This window comes from Prionailurus bengalensis, chromosome C1, assembly GCF_016509475.1.
Source record: "Prionailurus bengalensis isolate Pbe53 chromosome C1, Fcat_Pben_1.1_paternal_pri, whole genome shotgun sequence".
Classification (NCBI taxonomy): Eukaryota; Metazoa; Chordata; class Mammalia; order Carnivora; family Felidae; genus Prionailurus; species Prionailurus bengalensis.
The window spans coordinates 40,367,912-40,382,997 of record NC_057345.1 but is presented as its reverse complement, the minus strand read 5'-3'; the positions used below and the strand labels follow the sequence as shown (position 1 = coordinate 40,382,997).

The window sequence follows — 15,086 nt, the reverse complement described above, 5'->3', positions numbered from 1 at the left end:
GTTTTCTACATGTCAGACACCGAGAAGGACTTTCCATGAATTGTGTCATTGAATCCTCACAGTGACCCATGAAAGCTTCCATCTTACACAGGAGGGAATGTGCCATACTGGCACCCATGTTCATCCGGGCTATGCCCAAAGGTGTTAAGGTGCTGCCAGACTCTTCACCAGAAGTGAAAGCAGAGTGTGGTCAGTCCTGAGGGGTGAGAGGGGGTGTACATGCTCCAAAGGGAGTGAAGAAAACCCCAAGAAAAGAGGCTCCCAACACCAAAGGAAGGGGTGCCTTCATCCACCCCTCCTACACCTATTCCTAGGGGGTCAGTTCTGAGAATTGGGCGGGGTGGGGGTTGAGGGGAAGTGGCCTCAACCCTACCTCCTAGACTCACCAGTCTCTTCCACAGATGCAAAGAACAGTTCTCATCCCTCCCCCACCAAGCTGTATCACTCTGGGAAGTTACTTCCTCTTCATGCCTCAGTTTCCTCTGACATGAATTGGGGATGAAGATGGGTAGCTGTGAGGCTTCAGAGAGGGCAAAATGCAGAGGCACTAAGCTTGCAGGGTTGGTCTGTGTCTACTGTGCCTCTAACAAGAGACAGTGGGGCAACCTGAGTGCTGGGTCCTAAACAGTGAACAGAAGTGTTCCAGGTAACTATGTGGCCTGGGCCTGAGCACCTGGAGAAGGCATCTGTGCATCCGTGTCACTGCAAGCCTGGAGTCTCAACCCATTGTCGGGGGGGGGGGGGGGGGGGGGGGGGGCAGGAAGCCACCTACTTGTCAGCCAACTTCCCCACCCTGACACAGGGCCCCGCCAGGAAAGAGAGTTAACATGTTGGGCTCTGGCCCAACCAGTATTGGGCCCTGAGCCAGTCATGCAGCTTGGAACTCACCCACCATACACAGTCTGGAAGGAGACTGCGCAGTCCCAGCAGGAAATGGGACGGGGTGGGGGGTGGGGGTAGGAGGGCGAGGGGAGGGTGGAAGTCTGAGTAGAACTCTTTGAGGGAAAGATGCCAAAGGTGAGTGGGTTAGTGTATGTGTGAGTGTGTGGCCCGGGCAGATGGATTAGGTCTCTCCCTTCTAGCCCCATCCCCCTCCCCCATATGTTCATTTTGGTCAGTGACCTGAGGGTTACAGGCTGCGAGTATGCGGCTGCGAACACCCCACGCACTTCCGAGGAGCCATCGGCACTCAAACCCCGGCTGATCCAGCCCAAGAGCCTAGAGCCCTGATGCCCTTCATCTTCGCATTCTTCTCTCCCCACATGCGATGGCCTGGAGGCTGCTGTTCTCCAAACAATCCGATTCCAGCAGGGAGGCGACTCGCCCACGGTCACACAGGGCTGATTCCTGGAATCGCTGTTTCCAAAGGCTCTCTTGCAAGAAGGAGACCACGAGAAGGAAGGTCCAAAAAAGACCACCCTGTGGGTGCACTCCGTGCACAAATCACTGGCCCTTCGCACCGTTTCCTCTGTGTAGAATCGCCCTTCCCTCCCTCAGCTTAGTCAGTTCCAGGTCCTTCCAAACTCAGCGCCGGGAAACTGTGAGAACTCATTTAAAGTGGGTCAGCAAGGAAGCCGGTCTCTAAATATACTATGATCGGTAACTCTCTTATGCTCCTGTCATAACCAGTTAGACATTGCAATAGGTGAAACAATGTGTTCACGATAGATACATAAAATACTAAAGAATGTGCTTAAAAAACAACTCAAGGAACAAAACGACAAAATTTACAAGGGGACATAAAAGTTGTGAATAAGAAAGTCACACTGTGCCCGAGATGGAAATATCCCATATTGTGAAGATGTATAGGATAAATCTCCCTCAAATTAATTTCTAAAGGCAGTTAAATTAAATTTCCAAAGGTTTTTAAAATTTTACTTTCACTTTGGAGCCAGCTTTAAAAATTCTAAAATATTTATTCAGGTGACTATCTTTCCAAAATTGGCAAGAGTATTTGAAAAAGAAGAATCAGGAATCAGAAAGATGCTTGCCCTCCCAAACATTACAGAACTACAATAATTTTTTAGTGAGGCTGGTGCAAAAGTAAATAGCTCCATAGAGAGAAAAATGCTGAAATGACCTAAGGCCATCTGAGAATTCAGTGTATAATATATGATCAGTGCAGAGGGGGAAAGGGTGGACCATTAGATACAAGCTGTGATAACTGGCTAACATTGGAGGGGGGGAATTAAGTTACAAACCTACTTCACAGCTTCCACCAAATTTAATTTCAAATGAACTAAAGATATAAATGTAAATCATTTACATGAAAAGGGGCTAATACAAAATATAGGTGAATGCTTTCAGAAAGTTGGATTTGAAAAATCCTTGCTCAAGCATCTATAAAGAAAGAAGCATCTATAAAGAAAAAATGACAGATTTGGCTACATAAAAAAAATTAAACTTCAGTGTAACAGCAAAACTGGATAAAACAACAAAAAGGGAGAAATGCAGCATATGTTACAGATAAGAGGATGCTACTGTCTTTAATATATAAACAGCCATTACAAATTAAGGAAAGGAGAAACTCAGTGAGAGAAAAATAAGCAAAGAATATACACAGTTTTAAAAAAAACACGAGTGACTAACACATAAAGAAAAACTAAGAAATAACTAAGGAAATGCAAATTACAATGACAAAAGATTCTTTTTTTTCCTGCCTGAATTGGCAAAGATTTAAAAGATCAGCAAGATACATTACTGTTGAGTGTGTTCGTTGACACAACCTTTCCTGGGGGCTATTTGACAAGTAGCTATCAAAAGCCTTAAAAAAAAAAAAAAAGCCTCTGGCCAATCAATCTTATTTCTAAGAATTTATCCTAAGGAAATAATTAGGCAAATTCACAAAGAATGTTCATTGTAGTAATGTTTATTGTAGCAAAAATTGGAAACAAACAAAATACCTCAAGAGGAAATTGGCTAAATTAAAGTACATCCACACACTGAAATATTAAGCAATTTTTAAGGTTATGTAGGTATATTAATATGAAAAAATGTTTATCACATTTGTATATAAAACAAGTAACAAAAAGTATATTTTTTTAACGGTAAATAGACAGACAAGGAATTCCAAATTTACTGAATTGTCTAAAATGTTTTGTAATGTTTTATCAGAACAAACAATAATAATGTTTCGATTTGGGAAATTGAACGTTTCACTTCAGGGATCCCTTTCTTCAGGAAGTCTCCCTTAACCCTCCTTTCCCCACGCCCACCTCAACCCTGTCTCTCATCGTGAGGTCACTGATGGGTGACTGTGTCCCTAGTTGGTCCATGAACACTTTAAGGGTCCATCATAACTGATTTATCCTCGAGCCCCAAGGCATTTACTAGGTACTCAAAATGAATGAAATTAAAGACCCGTTCTCTCGATTTTCTGTGAATCATCTCTCAACTGAATGGAATCGAACCGAACGAAAGCCCCTAGGTCTGACCCTGTCCAACTGGAACTGAAGGTAAGAAGAAAAGAACCTGAGTGGGAATGGGATCTAGGTTCCCATCTTCCTCGACGCTCAGCCGCACTGTGACCCCGGGCAAGTTGAATTCCGGGCCTTGCTGAACATCGGCGGTCTTGTCTCTAAAACGTGGAACGTCACACCTCCCCCCAAGGAGTGGGTACCAAGCAACACAGCGCAACATCAAGAGTTTATCAGGGTAGCGGTACACATTAGGCGCTCAAAAATACAAGCAAATAGTTGGGCAATGAACAGTACTCTCCGAGCGTTTGTCCCAGGCTCAGCTGCGCCCAGCCAGAAAGCTGTGGAGACAGGAAGCCTGGCGACACTGGGCGGCCGCCGCTTCCGCACGCACCCTGCAGACGCCCGGGCTCGATCCAAAGAAGGGCTGCGGCCGGCTGGGCTCAGGGGCTCTGGGCTGGGGATTCTCGCCGCGCTCTCAACTCGGTGCCACCGCTGCTTCGCCCTCAGGTGGCTCCCTGGCCCGCTCCTCTGCTGAAGAGGGTCGAAGGCCCGGGGAGAGGCGGAGCACCAGAGGGTCCCGCGGGCCCCAGAGGGCGAGGTGCGGAGAGGGGCCTCGGGCCAGAATTCCATCTGCCGCGCCCAGCCTGACGCCGTGCCTGGAACCGTGCACAACTTGGGCCTTGGGTAGGGGTCTCCTCTGGTCTCCTGAGTTCGAATTATTTTCTGTCCCGTACTGCTTCTGAGATGGGGGCCCAGTCACCTCACCTCCCTGGGTCTGTGCTCTCACCTGTCAAGTGGAATAATAGAACTTGCCTCGCAGACTCTGGCGGGACTTAAGGGCCTGGAGGGGAATCGCGAGGCGCAGGGCCCCTCACAGGAAGAGCGCCCGAGAAGTCAAGGGCCACGATGAAAGAGGTTCTTTCTGGTTGCAGAACTGTGCCTGGGTCCCTGGCCCCGGTTTAGGCCGGATCCGTGGCTTTGACCCGGTAAAAGGGCCATTGTAGCGGGCTCGGGGGCGGGGACAGCAAACCAGGCTGCGCTTCTCTGTCCACGCAGGGGTGCACGCGGCTGAGACTCTTAATTAACATGGCGAGAGTTGATCCGGAGGAAAATGTTGTCGTGGTCTGTGTGTGTACAGATGTGAGTGTATCCACACGTGTGTTCGTGCGTCTGTGGTTGTGCGGGAAAACAGCGTGTATAGGGCAGCCCGCGTAGATTCCTTCTCCCAAAGTTACCTTCCTTCCCCCCTTTTCTCCGCGCCCCTTTCCCGGTAAAGAGTTTCAGCCAAACTAACGGAATCTGGAGCGGCCAGGGGAGGGGTGGGGACGGGAGGAGCGATTCCGTCCCGGAGCCACCGGTTTGGGGATAATTACTTTTAATGTCAGAAAGATTTAGTTTAATATCATCTCTATTAGGCTGCCGGGAGGGTAATTAAACGGGACGTGCCGCAGCCGGCAAACAGATGGCGTCTGCTTGCTCCGAGGCCGCGGGCAAACAGCGCAAAAGTCAATGCCTCCCGGGTCCCCCATCAGCGCCCCCGGCCCTGCTCCTACTCAGAGCCACCACGCCGCACCTCCAGCCCCCTCCACACCCTCAACCCCAACTCCAGCCTCACCCTGGGTCGCCACTAGGGCCATCCCTTTGAACCCCACCCCTTTGCGGGCGGGGTCCTGGGGGATGGGGCCAGCAGCGAACACGGGTGGAGGTGGATTTTCCTGGCTGGGAGAACTCACCCGGGAACCCCAGACGCCGGCGCAGCAAATGATTCTGAACTAAGAGGAGGTGCTTGAGGGAGTGTGTTTGTGCCTGATTGTGTGAGGATGAGCTTTCTGCCCTGAGCCGCCTCATTCGTCCCAGTGGTCTGGCTTTCTCCGTGCAGGGTCCAACTTCAGGGCCCTGGAACAGGATTGGGTCCATGGACTAGCGAGGGCACATGTCTGTGAGCATATGCTTCTATCTAGGTGTTTAGTCACTGACCAGGGAGTCTGTGGGCATCTCGGTAGGAGGTCAAGTACAAAGTGGATATCCTAGGATGAGGGCATGATTATGATCGCTGTGAATTCAATCAGACTTTCTGAAGGGGTCCTCTGGGTGAGAAGGCAGCTTCAGAGGTGAGTGCACCCTGTGGGCGGTCACTGCAAGCAGATGTGAGGGTGTATCCAAGACTTTCACAGAATGAGGTTCCACGTGCAGGATGTATGTCCAGGTGTGAAGCCACCCTCTGGTGTGTGCAGAAGGTAGTCCCTGCTGCCTCAATTTGGGCACCACTGGTGGCTAGCACAGCCACAGCCCTCAGGGCTGCTCCCTTGGGGATCAGTCCAAATCAGGACTAACCCCAGGATGGCCTGTAGAGGTATGAGTGCAATGACCTCTGCCTAGGATGACTCTGCCTCCCTCCATTCATGACACATTCACTCACATGAGAACCCCAATCTCAGGTGTATCAGAAGAAAGGCTGTAGGTCCCAGATCTGTTGAGTGATGAAGGCAAGGAAAGAGGAGCCTGCTCTAGGGGTGAGCAGATTCCCTCTGGTTAGGCGGGGTTCCAGGATGTGGACTCTGACTCCTAAGGAAATGAGGTTCCTCACACTCTAGTGGGAGAGCGTGGGGTTCCCAAGTCCTTGTGGCTGGACCCTTGGCTCCCCCAGGTTCACTGAACTGAAGTTGAGGACACAGTGGCCTGGCTTCAAGCGAAAAGAGGAGTATCTGGGCCACCGCTCTCCAAAAGCTAGGCTTACTCCTATAGTTCAATTCATTTAGGGTTTAAAATAATTTCTGAAAAACTTTGTCCAAGGTAGCTCTGGGAGAAGACACCAGACACCCTGGTGCAGGATTCAGTAGCAGTCCTCCCCCTCTCCCACATGTCCTCTTGCCAGAGTGCAGCTAACAGAGAGATTTCCTTAACCTTGTAACGTCAAGGTGTTCTAAGGTGGGGTCTGGGTCTTCCACTCCTGCAGGACATAGTATCCCAGATTCATTCCCTTACCTGACTCCATGCAGGACATGAGGTGGAGCTGACCCCTTGCTCTCTCCCAAACATATTCTCAGGCTCCAGCTAGTGGAATTTGTTAGGAGCAAAGGGTCTGGTTTATGTTACCATCACAGACTCTGTCAGGGTGGGAGGGCACTTGCCCGAGGGCCCGGTCAGCTTTCTGGAAGCTCTCTGCCCGGCTCTTCCGCACACCACCTTCTTCCCTCTCCCTCTCCCTCTCTCAGCCTGGCCATCCCGGACAGCATCCTAGGAACCTCCCTTCGGGACTCGGTGAACTGGGGTGGGGCCCCACTTTTCTTGCCTTCCTCCCCCAGTCGCAAGCGCCTAGCGTTAGAGAGGTTGGGCTGGCGAGTCGCGGCCCACGAGTTGTGCCAGGTGGAAAGGGGTGCGTTCCTAGGCCAGGGGCGGGACACTGAGTCTACGCGCCCAGGACCTCCGCGACCCAGGCTGTGCGGGCTGAACCCCGTGGCCCTGGAAGTTCTAAAGAACATCACAGAAACGCATGATCGGGAGTGGAGGGAGAACAACGTGAAAGCTCGTTTTTTCTATTAATTAAACAAATTTTCTTTACTCTGAAGGAAAGAGAAAAGTGGAGAGTAAAAATGAGAGAGAACACTGGACGGAGGAAAAGACAGAAAGAAAGGGCACAGAGAATCACAGAGAAACCCAAGGTGATCCTGCCCGAAAACCGCGGTATTAATTCCAGATGTTGCCATTCAAAAGGGAAACAAAATCCAAAACCTGTTACCTCCTCTGCAGATCGAGCTGTTCCTCAGGGCCGTGACGTCAGTACGGGAGTGGAAGGTGAAAGTTAAAACTACTCCTGGGGGTCCGTGGCGACCTTGTCTCAGGCCGGGAAGGACGGACTGACCGATGCGCGTCCTGCGTTCAAGATGATCTAGGGAGACAGAGAGGGCACGTTTTACTTTCGTTTAAAAAAGAAATTAAACTTTTTGTTAATTTGAAACAACAGTGACAAAAAGAATCCCACCACCAACTAAAGGAAATCAAGATGCTGCAGAAGTGAGGAAAGGAAAGAACAAGAGGAGGAAGAGGAATGGAATTAAGGGTTGGGAAAGGAAGCGCAAGGGAACTGGAGGGCTCCGACGGGAAGCGTCATCTCAATTCTCTCCCGTCTCCTCTTTAACAACAGAAATCCTCATAAACCATACTTACCCTTTTTTGATGCCTATCGTACCAGGAATTTTAAAATAAAGGATCTGTGTTTTAAAGGCCGCAAGAGAAAAATACAAAACAGCTCCCAACTACCCCAAACGCATTGGACTTGGTAGAACAGAGCCGGAAGGAGGCAGGAAAAATCGTCCTGGCATTTATGCTATATGCCCTCTCCCTTCCCCACCCCTGCGTCCCCGTTCCACCCCACCCCGACCGCGGTAATTGAATTGTCACCTGCCCCTATCCCGCCCCCGGCCACCAAGGCCACTTGGGAAACTCGGCCTTGCCAAGCGCCCGGGGCCTCTGAGAGCCGCGCAGCGGAGCCCGCGTCCTAGAAGCCGAGGGGTTACACACGGCTACGTAGAGGCGCACCGGACACGGTAATTAGGCGCAATTCACACGCTCTCGGGCGCACGGAAACTACTTGTCACGATATTTTCAACGCTCCTCCTAGCCTACTTTTTTCCACTCCTTCCCCGGCGCGCCCCTCCCCTCCCGGAGGCACTCTGTGGAGCTTTTGGAGTTTCGAATCTTTCGGACACAGTAGAATGCGGGGCTCCCCGGGCGCGGGCCCGGCCAATCAGAGCGCTGTCTGCCTCCCCTGGCCAATGGCAGGCGCCACATTGTTGTCCAATTCTGTCTAATGGAGCCCTAAGGAGCAACAATAGAGCGGGCGAGCGGCTCATTGAGAGTCTGGCAGCGCCGGGCAACTGGGGCGCGGCTGTGCGCAGCGTCCCGCGCGCTCCGCGAGGGGACGCCGCGCGGCGAGGGCCGGGTCGCGGGTTCCAGCCAGCCGGTCCCTAACCAGTCCCCCGGCTCGGATTTCCGACGGAAGCGTTGGACTGCGCAGCGTTCCGAGGGGGTCCGGAAGTTCGGACATGGTGACCGAAGGAGGGTGACGTGGTCAGATAAGGGACCAGGGGGCAAGGGGAAGAGGCCAAGAGCGCCTGCATCGCGAGCGGAGCTGGGAGGTGCGAGAAGCGCCAGCGGAGGAGGAGGATCCCCGAGCCCAAGGCAGGTAGTTGAGGGGCGCAGGGAGGGCAGGGGGAAGCGGCCTGGTCTACCCGCCCTGTTGACAAGGCCCGGGCCACGCCGGCCTTAGGGACTTAGCGGCCCCAGGGGCCTGAGGGAAGAGGCCGCTCAGATAGGGAAGGGATCTAGGATACTGGGGCGGGAACAGGAGGATTCGGTTCCGGGCTCTGGCGGGGACCCGGGAATACGGGGACCCAGAAGAGACAGGGCAGAAGCTCGGGGCTGGGCCTGCTTAGGCCTTCTAGGTCCGCAGCTCAGGTGAGACTCCGTTGTTAGCCTATAGCCAGTTCCAGAGGCGACTCCTCTGCCTCGGTGCTGTCTCCTGGGCTATCCAAGTCCCAGGATCCCAATTCTGAGACCAGAGCTCGAGAATCTGCACTAGAGTAAGGTCCCGCAGAGATCCCAGGATGGGGAGCATGTGTCTGACGATTCTGTCCCTAAACTGGAGGAGAGGATCTTGAAGGCAGTGTGAGATGGTCAGAGAAAAGATCACCCTCCTGTTACACCTAACTTTTCGCAAGATACTTTTTCCTTCTCGACTACTCTCCCAGGCTACAAGACTAAAAATTGTGCCACAGGTTTTACTCCACCCCCACCCACAACTTTTACCTGAAGGGTTTGTTTGTTTTTCCCTCTCTTGCACACCTTTCTCTCCTGAGTGAACCCTGGGACCCAGACACCCGTATCAGCTGTTGTTTTGGTGTTGTTTTCCTCATCCCTCAAGCTAACCTTGAGGCTGGGTTTGCTTTCCCAAAGTTTCTTCGGCTTAATTTTCTCTTTAACCCCCCCCCCCCCACGCCTCCCGAATTCATTTCCACACTCATTTTTCTCTCCCACTCCCTGGAGGCCCCGCTTCATGAAACTTGTAGCCCCCACATTTCCACTGGTCCCTGCCCCTCCCCCCGCGCCTAACTTTGCTTTTAAAATATTTGTTTTGCTAGCCTTCACTCTATTTCCTCGAGCCGTTCTTTCTGTGCCTGATTTTTCTAACTCTCCTGCTCTGACCAAAACCTTCAGACCCAGCCAGCTGAACTCCATGCTTTGTATGCTCTGATAGCTCTCTCTTTTCACCTTTCCACAAAACTGTGCATTTCGCCTCGGTTTTCCTGTTTTGATCTTGGTATCGGTCTAACTGTTGGATCAAAATTTTTCTCTCTAGTCCGAGTCCCATCAAACAAATATTTCTCTCTACCTGTCTCACTCCAATTAAGCTAAACTTTGGGAAATAATATTTTACTTTTCATACCCTCGTTATATCCACCTGAACCAATAACTTTTCAAACTTTGTGTCTTTTTATTTTTATTTTCCAGCGGAACCACTGAGTCAAACGAAATCTTAGACCCAGCGCATAAATCAGATATAAGAAGAGCCTTGGTGGGGGTGGGGTGGGGGAACTCAGCCTTACAAGGGGGATCAGAAGGCACCTCCTCCCGGCAATTTGGCACCACTAGCCAAACTTCCGCGACCGAAATTTCCCTCCCTAAGCCTGATTTCTTCGTGGGTACGCTGTACCTTAGCACACCGTGCGCTCCTCACCACAAGTCTCTTCCTTCTTCCCACGGTCTTCTACGCCAGGTCCTGCCATGGAGCTGCGCTCTGAGCTGCCTAGCGTGCCCGGCGCAGCGACGGCGGCGGCGACAGCGACGGGGCCGCCCGTGGCGTCTGTGGCGTCGGTGGCAGCGGCGGCGGCTGCGGCCGCGTCGCTACCGGTGAGCGTGGCGGGCGGCTTGCTACGAGCGCCGCCGCTGTTGTTGCGGGCGGCGGAGAAGTACCCGCGGACCCCCAAGTGCGCGCGCTGCCGCAACCACGGCGTGGTGTCGGCGCTCAAGGGCCACAAGCGCTACTGCCGCTGGAAGGACTGCCTGTGCGCCAAGTGCACGCTCATCGCGGAGCGCCAGCGCGTCATGGCGGCGCAGGTGGCGCTGCGCAGGCAACAGGCGCAGGAGGAGAACGAGGCGCGCGAGCTACAGCTGCTCTACGGCACTGCCGAGGGCCTAGCGCTGGCCGCCGCCAACGGCATTATCCCGCCGCGACCTGCCTACGAGGTCTTCGGCTCCGTGTGCGCCGCCGACGGCGGGGGGCCGGGAGCAGGAGCGCCCGCAGGGACCGGAGGCGGCACTGCGGGCTCGGGGAGCTCAGGTGAGCGCGCGGCAGGGTGGGGAGGAAGGGAAGCAGGGACGGGGCCCCAGGGGACGTGGCCCAGAGACTTACTTGTCTTGGTACTGAAAGAGTGGAATCCCCTTTTCTAAATGCCCGACTGCTAGAGTTCACCGCGCACCCAGGCCCTTTTTTTCACTGCGGGGCCAAATGTAGACCCTGTAATCTTATCTCCTCTACCCAAATGCAGCCAGGTCCCAGTTTCCTTGCTCACTTTGCTCGGAAATCCGCGCGTCTCATATTTAACCTTGGTTCTGCTCTTCACGCGCCGTGGTTCCTCTGCTCCTTCCCAACTTTCTTCAGAAATCTGGCCCTCTCCCAGTCTTCCTTCGTCTCCCCGCACGGCTTTCTCTAGGTATTGAAGACACCCCCTTCCTTTTCCCCCTCTGATTCCTTTTCTCAAGTTCCTAATGCTCCCCGGACAACCGCATGCTGCGCCTCTCCTTCTTTCTAGCTTCTTTCCCCACCTGTCCTGGTTTCCTTCGAGCAGGAACTCTCTCGCTTCCCTGGATCCCCACTCTTCCCCTACCCCCACCCCCACTACTCCCAGTCTGGCCCCACCCTCTTCTTCAAGAACATCTCGCCTTTTTCTAGGGAGGGAGGAATTAAGTCTGGGGCCATTGGGGGCCTTCTGAGACCCCAGCTTGGCAGTGAAGAAGTTCTTAGGTTTTAATTTTGGAAAGGGTGGATTAGAAATAGGGGCTCTATTTTTACCTGTAGAAAGGCTTGAGATCTCTTAGATACCCAAGGTGCCTTCCATTACAAGCTATGTTGCCCAAGGCCAGAGGACACCCAGGGCAGAGTTTGCTCTTGGAACGATGGATGTGGAGTGGGGTCTCTATACAGTAGATGATATAGGTGGAAGTTATATTGTCTCCTGGGCCAGGCCACTTCTCCAGGTCAAGGCAAAGATAGGAAGGAGAATAAAGGTGGAAGTGTTGGGGCACAGATGTGGAAAGGGGAACTGGACATTGAATTTACAGAGCCCAAGTGGTTAGGGTCCTGGGTACATACAAAAGAGTGCACCCTAGGGGTAGGGGAAGTGAGACAAAACTGTAGGGGCTCAGAGATTAAGGAATACTGGAGAAAAAAGAAAGAGGCACTGGAGCCCAGTGAATGAAGGTCGTCGGGTTCAGAGAGAGAGGAAACTGGGTCCAAAGGGATAATGTACTGAGGGTGCCGTCGCCTCCCGGCTCCTAATCACTCCTCATATACCCTTTTCTCCCTTCCTAGAGGCCAAGTTGCAGAAGTTTGACCTGTTCCCCAAGACGCTGCTTCAGACCGGCCGCCCAGGCAGCCCGCAGCCGCCACCGGGGAAGCCCTTATCACCCGACGGCGCAGACTCGGGTCCCGGGACATCTTCTCCGGAGGTGCGGCCGGGCTCGGGCTCTGAGAACGGCGACGGGGAGTCCTTTTCCGGGTCGCCCCTGGCCCGGGCCTCCAAGGAGGCAGGTGGGAGCTGCCCGGGCAGCGCAGGCCCGGGAGGCGGTGGCGAGGAGGACAGCCCGGGCTCCGCCAGCCCTTTGGGCTCCGAATCTGGTTCCGAGGCCGACAAAGAAGAGGCAGAGGCCGCTCCCGCCCCAGGGCTGGGCGGGGGCCCGGGTCCACGGCAGCGGACGCCGCTGGACATCTTGACGCGCGTCTTCCCGGGCCACCGGCGAGGCGTCCTGGAGCTGGTGTTGCAGGGTTGCGGCGGCGACGTGGTGCAGGCCATCGAGCAGGTGCTGAACCACCACCGCGGGGGTCTGGCGGCCGGCCTTGGCCCCGCCGCGCCTCCTGATAAGGCCGCGGTGGGTGCGGTAGCAGCTGCGGAAGACGCGTGGCCGGGCCGCGTTGATGCCGCCGCTGCCGGGGGGCCGGGGCTGCCCGCGCCGCTGCAGGCCGGCCCCGCTGCCCCTCCGCACCATAGACCTTTGCTGGCCGGCGCCATGGCGCCTGGGGCGCTGGGCTCGCTGAGCAGCCGCTCGGCCTTCTCGCCACTGCAGCCCAACGCTAGTCACTTCGGCGCCGACGCCGGCGCCTACCCACTGGGCGCGCCGCTCGGCCTCAGCCCCCTGCGCCTGGCCTATTCGGCGGCAGCGGCGCACAGCCGTGGCCTGGCCTTCATGGCTCCCTACTCGACCGCGGGTCTAGTACCCACACTCGGCTTCCGCCCGCCCATGGACTACGCCTTCAGCGACCTCATGCGCGACCGCTCGGCCGCCGCCGCTGCGGTGCACAAGGAACCCACCTACGGCGGCGGCCTGTACGGGCCTATGGTCAACGGCGCCCCAGAGAAGCAGTAGGCCGGGGGTCCGGCATCCGGGCGGCCCCCAAACGGGGACCCCAGCCTTGATCCCGCGGGCCGCGGGTCCCTCTTCACCCGTTGCGCCTTCTGCGCCCCGGCTCGGGTCCTCTCGCTCAAAGGTGATTTTCAGTTTTGTTTTGGAAGGGTGGAGAGCTGAGCAAAAGGGAGCAACTACAGATACAGGTGTTCTCCGAGGGGGTGCGTGGCCCTGACCCTCGTCCTCTAAACCCCTTCTCAAGGCTCTATCAGCTCTTCGAAAGGCGGGGAATTCTTGAGAATTCAGAGGCTGAGGCCGCCACACACGCTCCTGCCTCTCCTTTTGCTGTGCTCGTCCCGCCCGCCCGCTCTCCAGTGGATGGCAGGATAGTCCGAGAGTCTGTCTTCTGTGTCTCCCTCTCCTTATTAAATTTTTAAAAAATTATTCGCTCTAACAAATATAAATTTAGGATGTATAAATCTCTTGGCACTGAGTCGAGTCTTTGGGACACACATATATATATCGATATCAATTGTAAAAAAAAAAAAGGAAACAAGTTCTAAGGTGCACTTTCCTCGTTGCGGTATTTGTCGCTCTCTTTGTTGCTTATGCCGATAAGCATGGGTTTCCTTGGTGCAGTGTGAGTTTTTATATATGTATAAATCTATATATAATCTATACATATATATATACAAGCCAGTGTATAATGTTATAAAATGGAATTCTAAGTTATTAATTGTAATCTGTAGGTGACCTCGGTATTAACGTGAAAAATATTCAGAAACAAGCAAAAAAAGGACAAAATGGAAAGAAGTAGACTATGCGCGCATTGTACTTATCAGGTTTTATAGATTAAATATATTGTGAACTCGGGACAAATCCTGCCCACCCGCCCCTCTTGCTTGCGGCCGATCTCTCCCTAAGGAGTGGTCAAGGTGCGCACTGAAGCAGGAACAGAGCGACTAGTGACTGAGCCAGAACCGCCCGCCCGAGGGCGCATCCCCGCCTCCCGGGACTCGCCAAAAGCCCGACCGAAGGGACAGCAGCGGGAAACGCTGCTGCAGAGAATGGCTCACTTTGTGCTTTCCTTTGCATAGACATGAGCTAGAAATAAATGTTATTTTCTAAGAAAACAGCACCGAATCCCGTCCCGCTCCTCGGGCGGCCACATTGAAAAGGTCTTGATTTCCCGCTCGGGCCCCGCGGTGCCAGCTTGACTTAAGGCTGGCTGGTGTCCGCCCCCGGGGGGTGCGGAGCCGGAAAACTTTCCGTGGCGCAGGGAAAGGCCCCGCCGACGGGAGTGACGCGCGACTCCGAACCCCGCGAGGAGCGGCGCCCGCTACGCGTCGGGGACCCTGCGTCCTTCCCACTCCTGTTTTGGGCGCGCGGGAGCGGCGGGTCGTCTTGCCAGTGCCCTGGATCCTCGGATCGCTGGCAAAGCCTCCTACGGAATTCTGAGAGGCTGGAGGCCGGGTTCCGGTTCTCCCGGGCCGCAGATTTGGGCACAGCACGGGTCGCACACCGCGCGCTTCCCTTCTCAAAGAGGTTTGGAACCAAGGCAACGGAGGCGGCGGCTGGGGGAAGGAGGGCTGCGACCATTCTTCCACAGAGGCTCGTGGCCCGGGAGTTATTCTGGGGTGATAGAGGTCGGAGGGGGGGAGGCGCTGCCCTCGTCCGCGGCAGTGTAATCCGAAAGGGACTTTGAGGACGAGCCTTCCGGCCAGATCTCTCTTAGCACCCCAGTGGCTTTCCCTCCTGCAGCGGGGCTGAGCACAATAGTGGCTCCCCCGCCGACCCCCTCCTCCCACCTGCTCGGCTCCCTGCAGGATGACTCCCTCTCTCCGGGAAACAGGGTGCTCCCTCCCCTAGTCTGGGCCCGGCGTCATCCCAAGGTAAACTTCTGGGGCCGGCTCGAGTTCCGCCAGGCGGTGAAACTTAATAGCAGGACAAGAAAAACGGTTTAATAAAGAAGGGCTTTAATAGGGAACTAATTTGATTGAGTTGCCTAATTCCACTTTAATTGGAAAGGGGTTTGGCTGTTTGGTT

At 54.4% G+C, this 15,086-nt stretch overlaps 1 protein-coding gene and 1 long non-coding RNA gene across 2 annotated transcripts; one reads left to right on the top strand and one right to left on the bottom strand.

The window, feature by feature from the left end:
* Nucleotides 1–2,853: 2,853 nt before the first annotated feature.
* On the bottom strand, nucleotides 2,854–7,598 carry LOC122480492. Its single transcript, XR_006296583.1, has 2 exons — nucleotides 7,159–7,598; nucleotides 2,854–4,589 (listed from the first exon to the last, which is right to left on the bottom strand). It is a non-coding gene; the product is annotated as an uncharacterized LOC122480492 (long non-coding RNA).
* A 2,398-nt stretch (nucleotides 7,599–9,996) lies between these two features.
* DMRTA2 (DMRT like family A2) lies at nucleotides 9,997–14,175 on the top strand. The gene is made up of 2 exons (XM_043574942.1): nucleotides 9,997–10,758; nucleotides 12,010–14,175. The coding sequence occupies exons 1-2, from the start codon at nucleotides 10,203–10,205 to the stop codon at nucleotides 13,059–13,061; spliced, it is 1,608 nt and encodes a 535-aa protein (XP_043430877.1). The 5' UTR covers nucleotides 9,997–10,202; the 3' UTR covers nucleotides 13,062–14,175.
* Nucleotides 14,176–15,086: the final 911 nt, after the last annotated feature.